This window comes from Trichoderma virens (assembly GCF_000170995.1).
Source record: "Trichoderma virens Gv29-8 chromosome Unknown TRIVIscaffold_62, whole genome shotgun sequence".
Classification (NCBI taxonomy): domain Eukaryota; kingdom Fungi; phylum Ascomycota; class Sordariomycetes; order Hypocreales; family Hypocreaceae; genus Trichoderma; species Trichoderma virens.
Window position 1 is genome coordinate 15,470 of NW_014013687.1, and position 15,632 is coordinate 31,101.

Here is a 15,632-nt window from a genome sequence, read left to right on the forward strand (position 1 = left end):
TGCTTGCTTTCATGAGTGCATCATGCAACTGAAAATTTAAAATAATAACCCCGAGTTCTATGCTAGATAGTTATCAAGTAAAAGCCCCATGATTGTGGGAAGATCCCAATTATTCGACATGTTGGCACATTTGCAGCACTATTTACTACATTAACAGTGCTAAGACCACCATTATTTCGTTCAAGGATTCCTTTTCTTAATCAAATCAATTAGTCGGTCTACTTTATATGTACCATCAACACTCATAATGGCCATACCGTCCGCCGACTGGGTGCCACGTGGCAACGTAATTGCGATGCTAAACCACTACGCACCGCCAGCGGACAGTTCCTGTCAACCTTTCAACTACGTTGATACGCCACCAGCCGGGCAACCAGGCCGCAACACCAGCGATTCAACCCAAGAAACGTTGATCCACGATTTGCGTGGCCAAGACTCAGTCTTTGACCTAGACAAAGACAAGTTCCAAATAATCACCAATGTAGAAGCATCCTCAGAGCGCTCGTTCACAGACGACACATCTATCAAGGAGAACTACTACCCGGAGGTAAAGCAGCTCCTTGTCAAGCACATAAGGGGCTCCAACAAGATCCACATCTTCGATCATACCATTCGGCTGGCGAACCCGTCTGCGCCGCGAGATCCAGTGACAAGTGTCCATATTGATCAGACAGCGGCATCGGCGGTGAAGCGGGTATGCGGTATTTTCCCGAAGAAGCAGAGATGCTTTTGCAGGGGCGATACAGGATTGTAAATGTGTGGATGCCACTGAACAACAAGCCAGTCGAGTCATTCCCCCTCACGTTTGCGAGCACATATACGCTGGAGGACTGCGATGTGATGCCTATCGAGCATCGATATCCGAATGGGTATACTGGTGAGACGACAGCCATCAAGCACAACCCTAGCCGAAAATGGTATTATCTTAGCGGTATGACCGGCAGTGAGAGGTTGCTCCTTGAGTGCTCCGATAGCGAGCCACTAAAGCCTGGGAGCGGCATTGGCGGTCGCGTGCCACACACAGCCTTTGTCGATCCCCGGACTCGGGAGGATGCAGAAGCGAGGAAAAGCATTGAAGTGAGAGCTTTGGTGTTTGGGCTGTGAGGTAGTGGGTACTGGGGACAAGTTTCGGGACAATTTTTGGCATGCGGTTTGTATGGAATGCATGATTCCCAATTTGCGGCTAGATAGCTCCATTTTCCCAGCATATTAATGGCAATACCTGACCATGTTTAGAATTCTAAGCTAGGAGAAAAAAAAAATGCATCATCGAGCTAAGGGTTGAGGAAAAAAGATACGACAACTGGAGAGATGGGGAAAAAAAAAAAAAAAAACCATTACCCAAGCACAGTCCTAACAAAGTCATAAAGGCCCTTAATTCTACGCTGAAGATTTCATTTCTGATATATATGTATTTAGCTGCACTTTCTCAGGTACTAACCAATGGGCCGAAAGCAGCATGCTTAATATCTTAGAATTCCACCATTTAGGTCAAGCAACAGAGATTTTGGATAGGTATCACCTATCTCGGCTGACTATCGCTAATGTTTACGGTTCGGCCGCCCACAGACCATGCCATTTATAGAACACATTATTCGGATCAAACTTCTTCTTCAGTACCCGCAACCTGCCTAAGCTGTCTCCAAACATCAACTTCGGATTCATTTTTTCTGCTGGTAGAAGTTAGATACATCAAAGTTGCTTTATTCACCGAGCCATCTCAAACTTACCAACGTAGTTCGCATATTGCCCACCAGGGCCCTGATGTCCCTTCTCACGCACTTTCCCTAACAGGTTCCTTTGGAACTGTCTTACTTCATCATCTAGCTCCTCATCCTGCCACATGATCACAGTTGCAAAGTGGTAAAACTCCCCTCGAGAAGGGTACGCGGTAGCGTCCTTAGGAACGGAAATAACCTTGCCCCAAGGCACACATTCGAACATGCACATGGATCCACCCCCAATGCCCTTGTCCTCCACAAAGGCCAAAAATTCATCGGCTATCCGCTGCACAAAGTCAACATCCAGAGGCATAACAAAGTTGGCACCGCCCTGAAGCCGGCGCACACGCTCTTCGCAATGAGGTACGAGATCGTTGGCCTTGTGATACTGCATCTCGGCAGCCAGTACGTTGAGTGGACCTAGGTTCAGCAGCGGCTTGTAGAACTCTTCGCCTTCCTTCTGGCTACCGCTCCGGAAAACCATGCACATGATGGCAGGATCGGAGGCTCCAGGTGCTGATCCGCATACTCCAGCCCAAAAGGCCTCGTTGCCGGTGTGATTGTGGTGGAACCAGTTAGTGAAGGCGACGACAGCGGGGAGTTTGTCGAGAGTGAAGATGATAGGTCCTGCGTAGACTTTCTCCTGATGGTATAGTCGAAGAGTGAAACTTGTGACGACCTATTCACTAAGCTATGTTCCCATCACGGAGACAAAGTACATAGACTCACGCCAAAGTTCTGTCCGGCACCACGTAATGCCCAGAACAAGTCATCATTCTCCTTTTCGGAGGCCGTAACTATGCTACCGTCGGCTAAAACGACTTGTGCACTGAGCAAATTGTCAATGGTTAGGCCAAGCTTTGGCGTCAGCCAACCCATGCCACCGCCGAGAATAAAGCCTCCCACGCCTGTATGGTTAACTGTTCCGCCAACAGTGGCCAGGCCATGCTTTGCACATGCCTCGTCAACCTGCGCCCATTTGCAGCCGCCGCCGAATGTGACAGTCTGTCCGGCGGGATTCACGTGCACTGAGTTGATGCGTCGAAGATCCAGAACCATGCCGCCGTCTGACGACGATGAGCCGCTAGTTGCATGGCCGCCGCTCATGACAGTCAAAGGAATGGCGTTGGCCGTAGCATATTTGACTGTTTTTGAGACTTCTTCTGCATTGTCTGGCTGGACTACCACAGCTGCGGGTTTAACACTTGCCTCACTCCATCTTTTGAGGGATTCTAGGTAGCCTTCGTCGCCGGGCGTGAGGATAACGCCTTTGACAGTGTTGCGCAAGTCTTGAAAATTGTTGGCCATTGTAATTTGTAAGGAGAGCGAGATGAAGAGGGTGCTTAGTAGATTCTAGTTTCTGCACTTTTGAAGACTCTCAAGGTGAGTAAGTGAGACACTCACTCTCGCCTCTTCTATGCCAGGACATAGAGAACTTAAAGCTCTAGTACAGTGGGAAAAAAGTCTAACAGCTCAAATACCACAATTGACGCCCTGTTGAACTCCAAGCCTAGTATGGCAACGCGACTTCCTTTTTGGGCATCATCAACATATTTCATGGAAGGCATCATAAAGGAACCATTATCTATATGCCCATTCTGAAAAAGGAAATCGCTCTGCTATACTCCGTATAAGTATACGATTGATGGAGTCACGGTGGAGCGTCGGCAATAAGCAAGCAAATTAACATTGAACCCAAAAGTCCGTACGGCCAGGGGTCCGAGTGTTAGCGAAACCCGCTGTAATGATTTCCTGCCTCTAGCGCTCACCGCCTTCAAGGCCTGTCGTAGCGATCCAGGGCTGTCATTGTATTTCAATGGACAAGACCTCTGACCTTCTCTGTGGCCTTTTACATGACATTTGCTAAATATGAATGGACTTTTGCTAGCTTGTCTGAAGGAGAATTGTCCTACCGGCCATTTGCAGGTGGTCCTGCAGTTCTATATACAATACCTAGATATCTAGCTTAGCCTATCCATTAATATAAACTAGAATCTAGGTTTATCCCTTAGAAATCCCAACCTATACTAATATATAGGTTCACGGTTCATTACAGTTACTGAAATAAGAAGTGGCTTACTCTGGCTTACTTAACTGTATATAAGCCTTACTACTGATCAGACCGTCAGTCCTTTGTAGTTCTATAGTGCCTACCCTGTTAGCCTATTGTTGCGACTATGAAGGCGTTAGGCTAACTCTCGACTGTAAACATCTCCCTGTTTTCGCTGCTGTTAGTGGTGCTTCAGCAGCTTAAGTGTATTTATATAGCCCCTATTTTAAAAATAGGTGCTAAGGCTTAATAGCCTTTAACAGTATATAAAAAAAGGGAATTTTAAACATTCTTTACTCTTTTTACTTAATTATAAAATATTTAATCTTTATTTTTTACACTAGGGGTTATAAAAAAAATATTATCTTTTTTATAACCCTTTTTTTTATTAAGGGATTTAGCTTTTTTTAAAACTTAACTTTAACTATAGCTGTTACTTTAGCTATAACTTTTAACCTTACATTTTCGCTAAGTTTTTATAATTATTATTTATCTTAACTATATACTTTTTATTTAATTATATATATTATACTATAGTTATTAATTAAAGATTTAACTTATAGCTTTTAAATAAATAATTTTATTAATAAAAAATTAAATATTTAATAATTTAATAATTTAAATAAATAGATTATTAAAAAAAGTTATATTATAATAAAATATATATTTTTTAATTAATTTATATTATATAATAATAATCATTAAATTAAAAATAAAAAAACACTTTTCTATTTAAAAATTATATTATTTTATTAAAAAAAAATTATTTTTTTAATATAAAAGTATTTTTTTAATTTATTTTATTATTTTTTATATTAATTAATATACCTGAAATAATTTATGTTTATATTATAAAAATAATAGTACTTATGTTGCTAACTTAGGCTAACCTCTTTGCCTATATATAATTATGCTGCTTTATCAGCGGGGTCTTTAATGGACAACAAATAAATAAATAAATAAACAAAAGCGTTGGGTCGTGACACGATCCAGCATAAGTCGTTTCTTAAGGGCTATATTGTACCTGGCAAGGTATTCCATTCTGTTCGGGTATCATTTGAATAGCACTATATATTTTGCCTCACTAAGCAGATCTACCACCCCTTTTTACCACCATCCATTAGAGTGTGTATGGGACATGTCGGGCGAAACGCTCGGTAACACATCCTGATATAGGGGATTGTCTATGTCGAACAGAGGGAATGACTCTGAGATTGGTATAGAGGAAGGTGATTCCAGCTGCCCGCCGAAAGGCGCGAGTTTAGCCTTGTTTATGACAGGGCTGGTGGTCAGGCTTCCCAAACTGGTTTGCAGTGGGTTTGAGTTCATGGACCAATTTACTACGGACACGGAGTTCGCGATCGCTGCGTACGTGTTGGCATAGAGAGTGCGGAAAAGGAGCAGCTTCTGTTCCAGCTCTGCTACCTTCTTTGTTAGCATCGCTATTTTCTCTTCTTTGCGGGATCGATAGGCTCTTTGTGCGAGCCGCAATTGAGCTTTCCGTCGCTACATGAAGGTTATTAGTGAGCTACGCCCCACAGCATCCATGTATGCTACCTGTTGCAGAATGCAGAACACAAACTTGCCTCTTTGAGGACCGGCCCTCCACCTTCATCACTGTACAGCCTGGCACGGCCGCGTTTCCCTGCCCCGCGGTTTGATTCTGAGGATGCAGCTTCGGAAAGTGAGTTGTGCGTGTTGCCTTGCCGCTCAGTGGGCGTTTTGTTGGCAACCTGTAAGATCTCCACTGATTCGTCAAGCGAGGATAGATAATCGTAAATTGGATCTGAAGCACATAATTGCAAAGAAATTGCTCGCGAACTCTCTTCGCATGCCATCGTTATGTGTTATTCGCAGGCAAAGTAAACCTACAGTGTGCTCGGAGAACGTTCGTACAAATACATTATCATAAGAGGAGATCTTGTCAGACTGCTGTGAAGTATGTTGAGTGCATCTATATATACTCTGGAATCTAGACTCTGAAGGTATCCACATGGAAATAAGGTACCACAGAAATGGTATTTTGTGCTATGAATACTGGTGGAATCTGCCGGAAGATTGACCCATCGTAGTGAACATATACTCCGTACCACCGATCAGATTTTCTTGTCCAATGCAGATATGACGCCCGAATGGATTATAAAAAATTAACTTTTAGTGCAAGAGGGGCATATCCGGACTGACAACCCGGTTCAGTTATTTCGACTTCCTTGTTAGGAAAGGTCACCAAATGGGACCCTCGCACATAATTATTAGCATTGAACAAGCAACTGGACATGGTTTTAATAGCGGCTATGGGTCGGTTGCTTCATGTCCAACTTAGAGATATTGTCTACACTCTCCTGATGAACAATCTCGGCTTCCTAAAATGGTGTTTACGGGTTCGAGTGATCAGATCACATGGCCATACAGTGACACTTTATCATGCAGCCGAGAACATGGTCGAAAAATCGTTGATGTAAGCTTATTTTCCTCTGCCACAAAAAATGTGCCTCCCAATGCAATGAAGCGACTTCCCATTTCAGAAGAATGGCAGGTAAAGCGGAGAAAACTGACCAAACTTCCTTTTGCGGGGCTTACAGGTAGTTGGAATTATATAATGACTGTTGAAGACAAGGAAGCATGGGCCATTCCTACACGAGGACTCCGATAGGCGCTTTCGAATTCAGCCAGTTTGTATTAATTTAGCCGCGCTTTGCGGCCTTCCGTTCTGACGGGTGCAGAAGTTATTGCATACATCACTTCTTCGTAAACTCTACCTATAACGACGTTCATCCCTTACACGATAGTCGCAGGTTCTCCTTTTCAAGCATCTCAGTTTTCTCCAACGCTCAGAAATTCTCAGCTCATCACCAGTGATCTTCAAAACCAGCAATATGGACTCGCCTATGATACATCGGCCTCGTAGGAGGGGGTACAAATAGACTCTAGGATTAACGCTATTCCTTTGACTGCTCCTTCCATGCAGAATACTTGCGATATATGTCTTTCTGAAAAACCTGCTTCAGTTCCGTTATCGCAGGTATATCTAGAGGCAGTCTGGCTTGTATTGCGGCAATCCCGCAGAGATCATTTTTCCGATCAATAAACCAAATCAACGTCGCTCCACCACCCCAACTAAGTGTATTTGAGCCGTAAAAGCCATCAATGTCTTCTAGAGTTAATAGGCCACCGAGTCCGTAGCTTATCTTGGCATCTGGATTAACACCCATCCGAAAGAGAGCGCCCCATGGACCAGCCAACACAGCTTGATGCCCTTCAGTGGACTCTGGTGTAAGATGGTCTTTGAACATGTCCTCAACGCTATCGGTCTTGAGCAACTTGCCATCGTTGGCCAGGAGCGAGTGCAAAATCTTAACATAATCACTGCCGGGCATAAACAAGCCGTGACCACCAAAGTCTCCTTTTCCATATAGATTCAAATCGCCCTGCTCGCCGAGGACAGCACGCCCCTGGCCATTCGGATCATCGGGATTGAGATCAACGAGCCGGACGCGCAAGTTCTCGCGTGTAACAGGGTAGAACTGGGCATCTTTGGAGCCAAGAGGAGCCAAGATGCGCCGCAACACATAGTCGCCTAGGGTGTATCCCGTAACTCGCTCAACAATACGCCCTGCCCAGTCTGGTCCATGGCCGTAAGTCCACCCCGCACCAGGTTGATGAGACAGAGGATAGATCAACAACTCTTCCACTGATTTCCGCTGATCAATTGTTCGAGGGGAAAATTGCTGACGCCATTTTCCCACGAGAGGAGCCAAGAAATCGTATGCAGTGCCAGCGCTGTGAGTAAGCAGCATTTTAAGCGTAATAGGGCGCTTTGCTGGTTCTAGAATTGGTGTTTTGTCATCCTCAGCAAATCCTTTGATCACTTCTTTGATGCTGAGCTCTGGTGCGATGGAGGAAAGGTCGCCGTCCAGGGTGAGCAGGCCGTCTTCAACGCACTGGAGGGCAGCAATGGAAGTAACCAGCTTCGTAGCGGAAGCCAAGAATAAAACGTCATCTAGCCGCTGTGGTCTCTTCTCTCCCGACAGTAGAGTGCGCTCTCCGATCGCTTTGTTATACACGAAATCGCCATTAGAATTAGTGGCACAGATGACAGCTCCGTTGATCTTCCCAGAATCCTTTGCGGCTTGAAAGCTCGTCTCAATGTTGTTTGCCATTGCGAGCGTAGTTGCGGACGCTGAGTGAAAAGTATTCGTCTCCGATCTTAAAGAACCATGAAAAGAGTTGCATATACCTGAGAATATTGGCGGCTTTATATCTCTCCACTTCAAACAGAGAACTTACCAAGCCCAAGGTAACTCCCATCACCTTTAGCTTTACGATATTAGCTTCGCCTGCCCGTGGCAAACCGACTCCTCCCAATGACCTGCAACGAGACCCGACACAAACAGTTCTTAACTATACGGCCTGTATAGCTGAACCACTTCTCAACTGGTCCACACACACACAGCTGGGGGCGGTTTTCTTCAGAAAAGTCATCATATTTCTTCTAGCAATACGAATTCCAAATCAGCAATTGGAATCAAAGTGGTACTATCGGGCGAATTGCCCGATTCGATCGGCTGATTCTTGGTCAGCAGAATACTTGCTGACAGTAGTAACACCTTACGGGATGAAAGATGGGTTGTCCACTATCCCCTTATTTCCCTTCAAACTTTCAACACCGTGGCTGCTCTGCTTGGCCTTGCCACAGGAGAACTTCATTACCTCACGTGGCTTAGGCCCATGGTCGGAATCCAATCCAGGGTGTACGACTTCCTTTTTCGTGAACGCCCCTTGATGGACTGCTAGGGCGGGGATGTGGGGCCCGTCCCAAAGGCCAAATACTGGTCGTGCGGAACAGACAGCTGTAGCGGTAGGCCAAGCTGAGGCTGCAGCGGTGCTACGCCAAGTGGCTTACGAGGCTCATGCCACCAACAGCAAGAATCCTGGGGACATAGCTCTCCAAGGTTGAGTCGTCAGTTCCTTATAAATTAATAATTGACGAGCTCAGTTGTTTAAAAAAAGCCAATGCCGACACAGAAGCTGAACAACGAGATGGTGAAAGGATTGGTTATCTCAGGGGCGATCACCCTGCACGAGATTGTGCTGTATTGCATAGTCCCTTTAGCTGCCATCTCCCCTGGCTCTGGGGACTTCGTCGCAATATGATCGCGTAATCAACACGAAAACGTTGGGATTTGTCCTATCCCAAGGTCATTTCGCTCTGCTACTCGGCAAGACCGGAGTTGACCCTCGAACTCCTTTATCCCAACAGTCGGGTAACTGGGGAGAGTGCTGTGATGAAAGAAGTATTCTTGGCTGGAACAGTGGCGACATAGTAATGATAATGGCAACGTGTGAGTGGGAACGGCACGGGAACGTTTACAGAAGTCGCGGCACGGAAGAGTGAAAGTGGATGATCCAGATGATTTGTTAGTCTGCCGTCAAATTTTGCTTGCCAGTGTATTGTCAGATTTTAATTTCGTTTGAAGTGTGATTCTCGTTTAGTACCTGTATAAAAGGCATGAGCCGCTACTCAAAAGTCCCTTTCAAACGCTCGTTAATAGCATTTGAGTATAGACAACAACTAACACAAGCCAAGTAAGTAATATTTTTACCCCAAAATCAATATCAAGTATACTAATTAAATGTACAAAAGTCCTTTCAGTCACAACAATGAAAGTCTCACTCTTCATTGCAGCTGCTCTCTCCGCCCATGCTCTCGCAAATCCCGTCACGTCAGATGGCTCTAGCCTCGAACGCCGTGCGTATGGCCTCTGGATAGATGTTTTCACCGATGGGTGGTGTAACTCTGGGAAAGCAGCACAGCCCATAAGTGGCTGGGCGTGGGATGGACAATGCAAAAACTTGAAACCTGGTATCTATGGGGCTCAATTCGGAGATTTTACTAAAGGGGCATGGGAGAATTGCAAGGTGAAGTTTTGGCAAAATCAAAACTGTCACGGCCTTGCAACAGTCTTTCATCCAAACGAACATATTCGTCCTTGCGGCAAAGTTGATGGGTATGGCAGCTTTAAATGTACCTATGATTGCATGGCGGTTGCGAACGATGGGAATGGCAACTTTCACATCCCCGGTGGTGCAGCAAGTGTACAGATTACCTGCTAGACAGGTAGCAGGGCAAGGAACAGTACCTCTGGGAAGTTCGCGATTGGTGCGATATCTTCGTTAATGTACAGTCAAGTCTAGGCATATCAATGATTTTTCCGTTGGAGGGGCGACACTAGGGGCAGGAGTTTTAACCTGAATCTCATAGTGTCCCTCAGAAAAGTAATCATACCCCTTTTTGTAGTACAATTTCCCAGAAAACGAACTATGAAAGCCCTACACCTTCGGAGGAAATGCCCGCTTTGTGTGCTGATTATCGGTAAGAGGAATTCGTGATAAATACCGTCAATGCCTTTCCGCTCAGAGCTGAGTTTAAGATGGCCCTTTAGTTGCCCTCAATATGCCCTAACCCGCCATGAGGCAGGTGTGTTTGACTCGTGTCGGGCTTGGCAAGCTTACGCGAAGCGTTGAGTTGGGGTGTGCGACTTCCTTTTCCGTGAACGCCACTTGATGGATTGCGACCGGCTATCCAAATCCTTGGGTCTACGGAGCCAGCCTAGTTATCGAAGACAATGACCAACCTACTGGCGCTAGAGAGATGTTAGGATTTGCTCATCATACGCCATGCACTATTCTTGCTTTTCCCCGTAATTGATGAAGTGGCCGAGGTATTTCTACAAGTTATCTCTGCAGAATGCCCAAAAATCTCTCATGTGGCTGGTTTCGAACTTGGCCTGCGTCCTACATATATGCTCCGGCTACCGCTACCAAGAGGATATTTCGCATCGTTTCATGTCTTACTTTCATGTTACAGTATCATCTCAAAAAACTTAGTCTACCGGCGAAAATTTTATTCAATTTTTCTTCGTCTCTTTCACACAGAATCCCTTTGTAGCTAATTGGTCAAACTCCAGTATTTCGCCAACATGAGTGTAACTCACATCGTCGTCTTCAACTTCAAGCCAGATGCCAGTGCAGTGTCTGTAAAGCAGGTAGACGCCAACTCTGACCCAAATATCTACCTCTCTTTCCCTGCTGATGGCGCAAGTGCTGCGATGAAGTGATCGGGCTGAAGGATCGATGCATCCTCGCATCAACCAGCAAGCCATACATTGCCAACTCTAAGGGTGGCAAGGACATATCCATTGAGGGGATGCAGGTATGACATTGGTGAGACCGGAACATGACATGTAGCTGACTGTGGATTACAATAGAACGGTTTCACTCACATGTTCATAACCGAGTTCAGCTCCGTTGCTGATAGGGACTATTACGTCAAGAAGGACAAGGCACATCACGATTTCATCGGCAAGTGGATCACTGCGACTGATACCATTGTTGCAAATGCCATGGTTATGGATTTTGTTGCGGGGTCATTTTGAGCCCATGTAGACAGAAAGCCAAAAGCCGAGGTCTCAGTGAATAAATTGAATTGATGGAGTCATAGTCATTTCAACATGCTGTCGTATTGAGCAACCACTGCGCAGCTCTCACATGGGTGAGCAAAGGGGTTGAGTTGGAGTTCATCTGCTTTCTTCACCACAGCTACTTCACAAATGCTTTCTCTTTCAACAAGAATGAAGCTTGGCATTGACCTCGGATATTCCCTACCTTCCAAAAATATGACTTAGGTATCATATTCAGGATGTTGGTAAATGTAGGGACGCCGGTTACTTCTCCTTTATGCCGCCATGTTTCAACAGATTTAAATAGTAAGGCTTTTGATATGCATTGTCAATACTCAGGCAGTTATTAGATGCAGTTTAGATTCATGATTTGATCGTAACTCATGATATTTGGTTTTTGGTTCACCAGCTTAAGCACGTTCTTTCGACTTATTTAGTTGCACTCTGTCCGTGATTGAATGGCAACCAGGATTACATCAGGACTCTTTACAAGCCAGAAAAAAAAAACGGGGGAAAAAAAAGACCTTAGTTTTCAGTTCCTTCATTGTCTTGCTGGAGAAATTGGCGGGGATTTCAAAGGGATCCAGGACACCAGCATCTCTATTTTTGAAACAGTGTTTGTGTTTAAAATCTAGCAGGTCAAAGACCATCAACAAACCTCTTTCAGATATAGAGCATCACTGGAGCAAACTTAAATGTGATAGGTCTTGGCTCAAATTCATTGCAGCGCGGTATGTTCAACCAAACGTCGAAATGCTATTTAGGCATCTGCATCACTCAAATCTCGGCATTGAACCTCGCCAGTGTCGCCTCTGGGGTGATTTCCGAAGCGTGTAATCTATAGATGGATTGAATTGGCAGTGTGATTTTTCATTCTCGAACGGGGTCTGGTGATGCTCAGGAAAAGATTCAATAATAGCCAATACATTTAAGAAAAAGTCCTAAGATACAGTAGATTAAATAGAATTAAACAAAGCAATTGGTCCCTCCCTCAGAGTCGGATGCGCAATAATAAGCGTTGAAATTTCCTTGTAGGATACGCCTAGTTTCATTACAAGCTGAATGACAGTAACCAGATCTCCAGTGGAAAGACCAATGGCTGTGAACCCAAAAACTTTTCTCCATAAACTTCAACTAGAGCTTTGGTAAATCCACGACTGTCTCCTTGCGTCCTTGATCTCAGAAAGGCAGTCATAGGCACTTTCCCAACGCGATATTTAATACCTTAAGTCTATGCATACTTCTCCCTAAGACCCACATGTGCCAGCTTATGCGAGGTAAACAATACTGACAGCACTTGACGATTCTTTGTAAAACATGGTTGTGCAGATCCGTTAAGTTGGGAAATCGCAACGCGGAAATCATCGAAGCCAATATGTGTAAAGTAAGGGTTCTCGGCACAGTCACCAACAGCATAAATACCATCAACTGTGGTTCTAAGCTGTTCATCTACTTTCACAAGGCTGGCTGAGGTAAGCTGAATAGCTGACTTTTCTAAACTGATATTTTAGGTATTCGGAGTGTAACGTCCTAATCCATATTCCTAGTATAAGGTAAGGGTTCCTAAGGTAATAAGCCTAGGTCAGTAGGTTTATATTAGCAAAAATAATAGGAAATTATTACATTATGTTATACCATAGTGCTAACAGGGCAAAAGATTAGGCCAATAATCGCAATTGTAGCAACTATTATAATAGAACCAGCTGTTTATAAAGGACCGATCGTTGTTGTAGTGTAGTAAACAAATTCCAATCATATTGCTATGTTAACAACTGGCTATTTAAGCTATCTGAATGAGTGTAGAGAATGTAAACTTATGTGCCCAGTTAATCCTAGGCTCATCTAGCTCGTTATACAAGCATGTAGAGCGCTGGCTTATCTGGCTCGTTGGTCGAGCTGCACGAGCCAGTTACTATTGGCTCGTCGGCCCATAGTTCCTCCAGTGCGGCCTACCCTGTAAGCTCATTGTCGCAGCCTCAAGAGCCAGGTCGTGATAGATTTGCATAAGACATCTTATTCGGATGAAAGACATACATTCATCTAAATGCAACCGGGTCGTGGAAAAACAACGTCTAACATGCGCGACTCGCGCCGGAATCGTAGAAGCACTGCGCAATGCCCCTGATCACATCTGAACCTGACAGAGGGTTAAGGCAGACCTTCTGCCCAGTAATATTCTTATAGCACCGGCCTAGCTTCCTGCCATCACCTCCAGCATAGTAGAAGTCATAGCTGTCAGAACCATCCTGGGTGTTGTAGAAGTCGATCCTCTTATTGCAAAGAATCTCCGTGAACTTGTACGGCCAGCTGCTCTTATAGTCCCAGGCGTCGACCGGTCTTGCGCTATCCATCTGCTTGCAGCCAGGTTGGTCGCCGCCGTTCGACAACCAGACATACTGGTTAGAACCACCAGTACAACCGCCCTGTCCGGAACAATAAGATGTTGACTCAAGGTCGTACGCAACCCAGAAATCGACAGCACCAACGGCAGATGCCGCGAAGGCGATGGTGAGAATGAAAATGTTTGGCAATTGCATCTTTACGACTCAACTATGAACTCTTAGCAATCTTAGGCTGTCAAGAAGGAGCTTCCTACCATAAAGCAGGTTATACAGAACTTACGTGAGGAGGTTGGGAGAGGCTCGGTTGATGGCTTTGGCCGCTGACTGGATTATAAGAAACGCAACTCTCTGGGTGCAACTCTCTGGGTATAATAATGAATCGCGCTCCAACAGCTTTTACACACCTTATATAAGACATGTTCTAGCACATACTCTTTATCGTGTGAAACACTACCAGTAAGCAGGAACGATGCCAGCGTCTCTGCTAATTATTGGGACTTTTGTCTTTCTTGGCAGTATGTTCGCTATGGCCGCCTGATCCGAGCCCCCTAAAGGGCCCCTTTACGGGCTCCTATTCTGGAAACAAGGTCACTGACATTGCAGGGATAGGTTTTGGACAAACCCTAACTACTTCAAATACTAACTTATTAAGTTGTTCCAAACTCAGAGTTGCGTATAAGTATCTCATTTAGCGGCCACTATTCTTTAACCCTTAGCGCAGCCATCTTCACTAACACACATGTCGTGCCATAACCAGGAGTGGTGGAAATTTATGTAAGCTCTTTACTATCTAACTGGTTCTTATGATTGATAATCACCGTCAAATACTCGGTATGCAAGTGGAAATCTAAGCGCGCTGCCCGGCCGGCCGTGCCGGACCGAAAGTGCTTGGCCTTCAGGATGCCTCGTGTACATACCTGTCAGGGCCAGAACAATCCAGTGACGTGAGACGAAGGACGCTTACGAGGTCGGTACAGGGTAGCAGCCTGAGAGCAGCTGCGGACATGGGACGGCGTTTGTGTACGTTGACAACGATCCCGCCTATCCCTCTATCTCGCAGGCCATAACAAGAATACGAGTAGTCAGCAGGGTCCGCAAACGCTGATAATATGTAACGCGGCTGGGTTGAACTAGGTCATTGCAATAGAGATTTGACCGGCGCCTCCAGTCTCGAGGGGATGCTTGCCTATCACGCTTGATTGGACAGGAGATAGCTGTTCTTATCGTGTGCGATCGTCTGTGGCTCTTGCTCTGCGCTTGCAACAGTGAAGTCCAATAAAACTGAGATGCTGCGCGTTATGCCTCGCCCCATTGCCGTCCTTGCCTACCTAGGTTGCAAATTATTAATGAGGCACTTTGTAATTTATCGATCTTTTCGGAGTAGATAGGTAGGCTGACGTACACGGACCGGATTGGTATAGCAAGGTAATACTGTACTGTTACACACTGGAACACCGACTACGTTATACTATTGGTACGCGTAATTACAGGTACCCCGCGAAAGGAATAGACCCACTGCAGTCCTTTTTTTTTTTTTTTTTTTTTTTTTAAAGGAGACGGGCGGGGGGGAGCATGCTTGCAGCAGCTGAACAATCTGCTAGTAATGCATGGCCAGATGATTTGACTCCCGCTAACTACCGATACAGAAAAGCGACTTCTCGTATTGGCAGGAGGTAAGCAAATCTTATCGCTGCCGCCTCTAATTAAAGATGCTAACGACTGACTAGAGGGGGATTCTCTTTACCTACTTGCTGCAACGGGATATCGACTGATAAGTAACCAAGGCCAGGGTAATCATGCGTAAACTTTCTAGAAAGAGAAGTTGAATTACTTATTAGGGTTACTACCCCGAGCCTTACTATTAATATTCATTAGTTGAGATGAATTACAACTGGTACCGGCCATTAGTTATGAGATATTATAGTGCTAATACTGGTACCAAATACAGTGACTAGCCAGAGCCTAATATCTATGTGGATACCTTTCTAAGATAGACTATTGTGGATCAATCTAGTTGTTTGTCTAAGCCATCCTGAGGCTAGGCATGAGCGCCGCAGGT

At 45.0% G+C, this 15,632-nt stretch overlaps 7 protein-coding genes across 7 annotated transcripts; 3 read left to right on the forward strand and 4 right to left on the reverse strand.

Moving 5' to 3' along the window:
- Positions 1-247: 247 nt before the first annotated feature.
- Positions 248-1,104, forward strand: TRIVIDRAFT_191909 (uncharacterized protein; the record flags this gene model as incomplete). The annotated part of the gene is made up of 2 exons (XM_014100507.1): positions 248-694; positions 736-1,104. 2 exons carry the CDS (start codon positions 248-250, stop codon positions 1,102-1,104), a joined length of 816 nt encoding a protein of 271 aa, XP_013955982.1.
- Positions 1,105-1,548: 444 nt separating this feature from the next.
- On the reverse strand, positions 1,549-3,029 carry TRIVIDRAFT_53309 (uncharacterized protein; the record flags this gene model as incomplete). The annotated part of the gene is made up of 3 exons (XM_014100508.1): positions 1,549-1,673; positions 1,731-2,400; positions 2,451-3,029. The coding sequence occupies 3 exons, from the start codon at positions 3,027-3,029 to the stop codon at positions 1,549-1,551; spliced, it is 1,374 nt and encodes a 457-aa protein (XP_013955983.1).
- A 3,681-nt stretch (positions 3,030-6,710) lies between these two features.
- Positions 6,711-7,931, reverse strand: TRIVIDRAFT_53282 (uncharacterized protein; the record flags this gene model as incomplete). Its single annotated transcript, XM_014100509.1, has 1 exon — positions 6,711-7,931. One exon carries the CDS (start codon positions 7,929-7,931, stop codon positions 6,711-6,713), a length of 1,221 nt encoding a protein of 406 aa, XP_013955984.1.
- Positions 7,932-9,432: 1,501 nt separating this feature from the next.
- TRIVIDRAFT_151784 (uncharacterized protein) lies at positions 9,433-9,885 on the forward strand (the record flags this gene model as incomplete). The annotated part of the gene is made up of 1 exon (XM_014100510.1): positions 9,433-9,885. The coding sequence occupies one exon, from the start codon at positions 9,433-9,435 to the stop codon at positions 9,883-9,885; it is 453 nt and encodes a 150-aa protein (XP_013955985.1).
- Positions 9,886-10,751: 866 nt separating this feature from the next.
- Positions 10,752-11,207, forward strand: TRIVIDRAFT_53297 (uncharacterized protein; the record flags this gene model as incomplete). Its single annotated transcript, XM_014100511.1, has 3 exons — positions 10,752-10,817; positions 10,874-10,984; positions 11,040-11,207. 3 exons carry the CDS (start codon positions 10,752-10,754, stop codon positions 11,205-11,207), a joined length of 345 nt encoding a protein of 114 aa, XP_013955986.1.
- A 1,255-nt stretch (positions 11,208-12,462) lies between these two features.
- On the reverse strand, positions 12,463-12,735 carry TRIVIDRAFT_53295 (uncharacterized protein; the record flags this gene model as incomplete). The annotated part of the gene is made up of 1 exon (XM_014100512.1): positions 12,463-12,735. A coding segment is annotated over one exon (273 nt), but the record flags the coding sequence as incomplete, so codon positions are not given.
- A 568-nt stretch (positions 12,736-13,303) lies between these two features.
- TRIVIDRAFT_201697 (uncharacterized protein) lies at positions 13,304-13,991 on the reverse strand (the record flags this gene model as incomplete). The annotated part of the gene is made up of 3 exons (XM_014100513.1): positions 13,304-13,768; positions 13,854-13,935; positions 13,978-13,991. The coding sequence occupies 3 exons, from the start codon at positions 13,989-13,991 to the stop codon at positions 13,304-13,306; spliced, it is 561 nt and encodes a 186-aa protein (XP_013955988.1).
- Positions 13,992-15,632: the final 1,641 nt, after the last annotated feature.